The 4,983-nt window shown below is 36.3% G+C and overlaps 1 protein-coding gene across 1 annotated transcript in view; it reads right to left on the reverse strand.

Annotated features, from left to right (window-relative positions):
- The window catches only part of LOC105307146 (ankyrin repeat domain-containing protein 26-like), a 122,247-nt gene that overhangs the window by 96,930 nt on the left and 20,334 nt on the right, over positions 1 to 4,983 (reverse strand). Inside the window, 1 exon segment of the mRNA XM_011382508.1 lies at positions 2,752 to 2,824. Within this exon segment, the coding sequence (XP_011380810.1) occupies positions 2,752 to 2,824 (73 nt within the window).

Genomic DNA, 4,983 nt, shown 5'->3' on the forward strand with positions numbered 1-4,983 from the left:
AAGTGTCAGAAAAAGAAGTGGAAAAAATAATTCCTTTTGCAATTGTGACAAAAAGAATAAAATACCTAGGAATAAATCTAACGAACCATGTGAAGGAACTATATAATGAAAACTACAAGACCCTATTAAAAGAAATTGAAGAAGATACAAAGAAATGAAAAGATATTCCATGTTCTTAGATTGGAAGAATCAACATAGTTAAAGTGACCATATTACCTAAAACATTATACAGATTTAATGCAATCCCCATCAAGATCCCATTGGCATTTTTTAAAGAAATAGAACAAAAAATCTTCAGATTCGTATAGAAACACAAAAAAAACCCGAATTGCCAAAGCCATCCTGAGAAAAAGAACAAGCCTGGAGGCATCACTCTGCTCAACTTCAAATTATACTATAAAGCAATAATAATCATAAAGGCATGGTATTGGCAGAGAAATAGACACACCGATCCGTGGAACAGAATCAAGAATCCAGAAATAAACCCATATTTATATGGACAAAGAATTATAAGAACAACAACAAAAAGCCAAAAACATGCAGTGGAGAAAGGAAAGCCTCTTCAATAAACAGTGCTGGGAAAACTGGAAAGCCACCTGCCAAAGAATGAAATAAGACTAATGTCTATAACCACACACCAAAATTAACTCAAAATGGATTAAGGACCTGAACGTAAGACCTGAAACTATAAATTTCATAGAAGAAAACATAAGAACTGAACTCATGTACCTCGGACTTTAAGAAGATTTTATGAATTTGACCTCAAAGGCAAGAAGAGTAACAGCAAAAATAAATGAACGGGACTACATCAAACTAAAAAGCTTCTGCACAGCAAAGAAATCATCAACAAGGTAAAGAGACAGCCATCTGAGTGGGAAAATACATTTGCAAGCAACACCACAGTAAGTGCCTAATATCCAAAATAACAACAAAAAGCAAACGATCCATTAAAAAAATGGTCAGAGGACCTCAACGGACACTTGTTCCAAGAAGACATTCAAATGGCCAACAAACATATGAAAAGATGTTCATCATCGCTAGCTATTAGGAAAATGCAAATCAAAACCACGGTGAGATACCATCTCATACCTGTTAGAATAATCAACAGGACCAGTAATAACAAACGTTGGAGAGAACGCAGAGAAAAAGGATCCCTCATACATTGCTAGTGAGACTGCGAATTGGTACAACCTCTATGGAAAACAGTATGGAAGTTCCTCAAAAAACTAAGAATTGATCTACCATATGATCCAGCAATCTCTCTACTGGGTATTTAACCCAAAGACTTGAAAACTCATATCCGAAAATATGTTTGCACTCCGATATTCATAGCAGCATTATTCATGGTGGCCAGGACATGGAATCTACCGAAATGTCCTACGATAGATGATTGGATAAAGAAGCTGTAGTACATATATTCAATGGCATATTACTCAGCCATAAGAAGAGATGAAATACTGCATTTGCAACAACATTGATGGATTTCGAGATAATCATGCTAAACGAAATAAGCCAGGCAGAAAAAGTTGAAAATCACATGATATCACTTATATGTGGGATATAAACCTAAAAGCAACAAATGAACAGGACAAACAGAGACTCATGGACATAGAGAATAGACTAGTGGTTACCAGAGAGTAGGGTTAGGCGGGGAAAAGGAGGATAGAGGAGTAAATGGGTCAACTATATGTTGATGAAGAAAAATCTAACACAGTGCAATACATATATGCCTTACTGTTAAATTATATACCTAAAACTTACTGGATTTCGTTAACCAATATCACCAAAAGACAAAATAATAATAATAAATAAATAATTTTTAAAAAATCAGTCAATTTAACCATATTGCAAAAAAAATATGAAATACTGGGAGGAGAAAAACAAAGAAAAAATGAAACAGTCAAACAAGTACAAGTTCAAGACAAAAAAAAGAGAAAAGCATAATTATAAAATATATGTGGAGAAATAATTTCAGTATACATATAAATATATTTATATCAGTAATACATTAGTATTATGAATATACTAAAAAAGCCTCTGTTTAACATATTTTATTATATTCTTTTGTAATATAGGTTTTGTGAAAGAGAACTTAATTTCTAAATTTCCACAATTTCCACTATTATTTTAGTCTAAAGTCTAAACCGAAAATTGAAAGAGAAAAAATAAAACCCTCCTAACAACTGTATTATACCAGCAACAACAACAAAAAGAACAAACTCTGCACCTTATATTATGTTGTTTTGGAACTGAAAGTCACTAGAACGTTCTTATGAGTTTTACAATCAATAATTGGATCCACGAAATATCTGACTCTGGGTGATGAACACACAATGCATGTACAAATGCTGTATTATTGAATTGTACACTTGAAATATATTATTTTTAACCAATGTCCCCCCAATAAGTATAATTTTAATAATATTTTATTTAGGTATGAGTATTATAAAAGTCAGGATAGTATAATTTAAAAGTCACATTAAAAATTCTTATCACTGACCAAATTTTATATCTCCTCCATTGTGGGAAAAACTTTCCCCAATATAATTTTTTTATCACTATGGTTTTTTTTAACCAATTCTTATCTTCAGCCCTCACTTTCAAAACTTAGTGAACACAGAATTAGTGATATTTCTATAAAATGGCTTGCTCTGACCAATTTTCTATTTTACTTATGACAAACATTGATAGGTAGAACACTACTAAATTTTAAGAGTAATTTACTATTATCTTCATGCAGGAGCATTTTACCTTGGTAGCAAAACCGAAGTCTTCGTTATCTGATTCAGGCCACGAATCATCAAGGCCAGGTTTTCTGAGAATTCTTTAGAGTAAAAATATACAACAGAAACAAGTAAATTAGTTCATTTCTTTAAAAGAGCAACAACAAAAAAGAATGAATAGTCAGCTACCTGTATATTAAAGATTCTTGATATAACTAATATTTAACCTCTGTTTTAAAACTCACATTTAGTTCTCTATTTCTGCCTCCACCTCTCCCCACCTACAGAACATTCTATAAACACACATTCTCAGTTTCTGTAACCAAAAATGACATCCAATTATTATCTAAGTCCTGAAGCCTAAATTGCGATAATGGTTGATGCAATCTTTTTAACCTGAACTAGAACAAATCTGATGACCTAAATCAAGGTGAAGTGACACACTGCTCCTTTTCCATTGTTTGTTCCTGATTCAAAACTGGCAGTCTTGGTTCTTTAGCATGGAAACCACTACATAAGGTGACCTCATTAATTCCTTTTGCCCTCAGACAATACAGAGAGTTCCCGGAAATGTTTGAAATGGTAGAAAGGTAAATGTAACAAAGTCAAAGAACAAATGTATATGCTGTTACCCTTCCCACTCCCAGGTCCCTCATCCACAGGACTCCATGGCAGTCTCCAACCTACAAATTGGCAGCCAAAGAAGGCACAGATGCCTGAAACAAAGATGGGCTTGAATGACCCAGAGCAGGAGCTCTCTATTTCCCTGCTCCTGGAAAACAAACGAAATGGAGTCTCAGTCATCCACTCCCTACACAAGCATGTTTCCAGCTACCCAACTCCATTACTGATTTGACAGCCAGGCCCAGCCTGCCAAGAGAATCTTTTCCTGTATCTCAAATTATTTTAACGTCTTTTGATGGAAACTTGAATTTTTCTAGTTCCTCCAATTCAAAAAACAAACAAACAAACAAACCAACAAACCAAAAAGCAGCGACCTGTTTAGGACTCCCTTGAACTCCTAATTTTAATCTGCCTTGAGAGGCCACTTGCTACATCCTGCGTCCATCCTTCTTGTAATTTATCTTTAACTTGTTATAAATCCCAATATTCTGACCTCTTTTACCTAATCTGATCTCTGATGTCTTTTCTAAAGTCCTTCTTCCTATCCTAACCCAGTGCTGTTGCTCTGGAAACTTGGTTTTCCTACTCATTCGTTCCTACCCTCTTCTATTGTGTTCAGTAGACCCACTGTCCCCACTTTTCTAATATTAAACAACTGACCTGCAGGATGGGAAAGAAGGAAGTATCCTGGGCTTAGAAACCTGAGGTTTTTAAATTTTATTTCCGTCACTTACTCTATCTAAATAAGTCGCTTTAATCTCTTTGAGTTTTGAATTTGCCATGTGAACAACCACTTGGCCAGGACATTACACACAGGTTGAAGTACTAGAGGGTGTTTTGATTAATTAATTGCTGAGATTCCTTAAATTTCTAAAATTTTATGTGCTTTTGAGTCTGTCTATAGAAAAATGAAGAATTCTTAGCTGGCAGAAGTGGAAAAAATAACGAAATGAAAGAAACAACAAGACGAGCAGAGAGGGTAAAAAAATCAAAGCAGAACTGCCGGGACTCGAGGCCCTGTCCAACGAGAAGAGTCCCACGATGCAGCGGCAGATCTCCAAGGACACTGGCACAGCCACCTCTGCCAGGACGCAGCTGACAGAAATGAAGCGCACCTTGCAGCTCCTGGAGATGGCGCTGCGGTCCCTCCTGGCAGTGAAACACTCCCTGGAGCACTCCTTGTTAGAGACCTAGGCAACGACTGTGCACAGCCGGCCCAGATCCAGGCTCAGATCTGGGCTCTGGAGGAGCAGCCGCACCAGGTCAGAACCGAGACCGAGGGCCAGAAACGGGACTACGAGCAGCTCCTGGACATCCAGATCCGCCTGGAAAAAGAAATGGAGACCTACTGTGCCTGTTAGATGAAGATGGAAACTCATGCTCTAAATCAAAGGGCTTTGGATCAGGAAGCTCAGCAAATTCATCCAAAGATGTAGCCAAAACCACACTGGTAAAGACGGTGGTTGAAGAGTGAGATTAACGTGGTAAATTCCCTTCATCGATGATTCACGCTACTGAAGGAAAAGCATCTAAAATGATCTATGACAAGGCCGAACAAAGTGTTTCTCTCTAGCTGTCATTTCTGAGAAAAGAATAATTTATTCTAAATATCGAAGAGATAATAAAAATACCTTCT

This window comes from Pteropus vampyrus, unplaced genomic scaffold, assembly GCF_000151845.1.
Source record: "Pteropus vampyrus isolate Shadow unplaced genomic scaffold, Pvam_2.0 Scaffold481, whole genome shotgun sequence".
Lineage (NCBI taxonomy): Eukaryota > Metazoa > Chordata > Mammalia > Chiroptera > Pteropodidae > Pteropus > Pteropus vampyrus.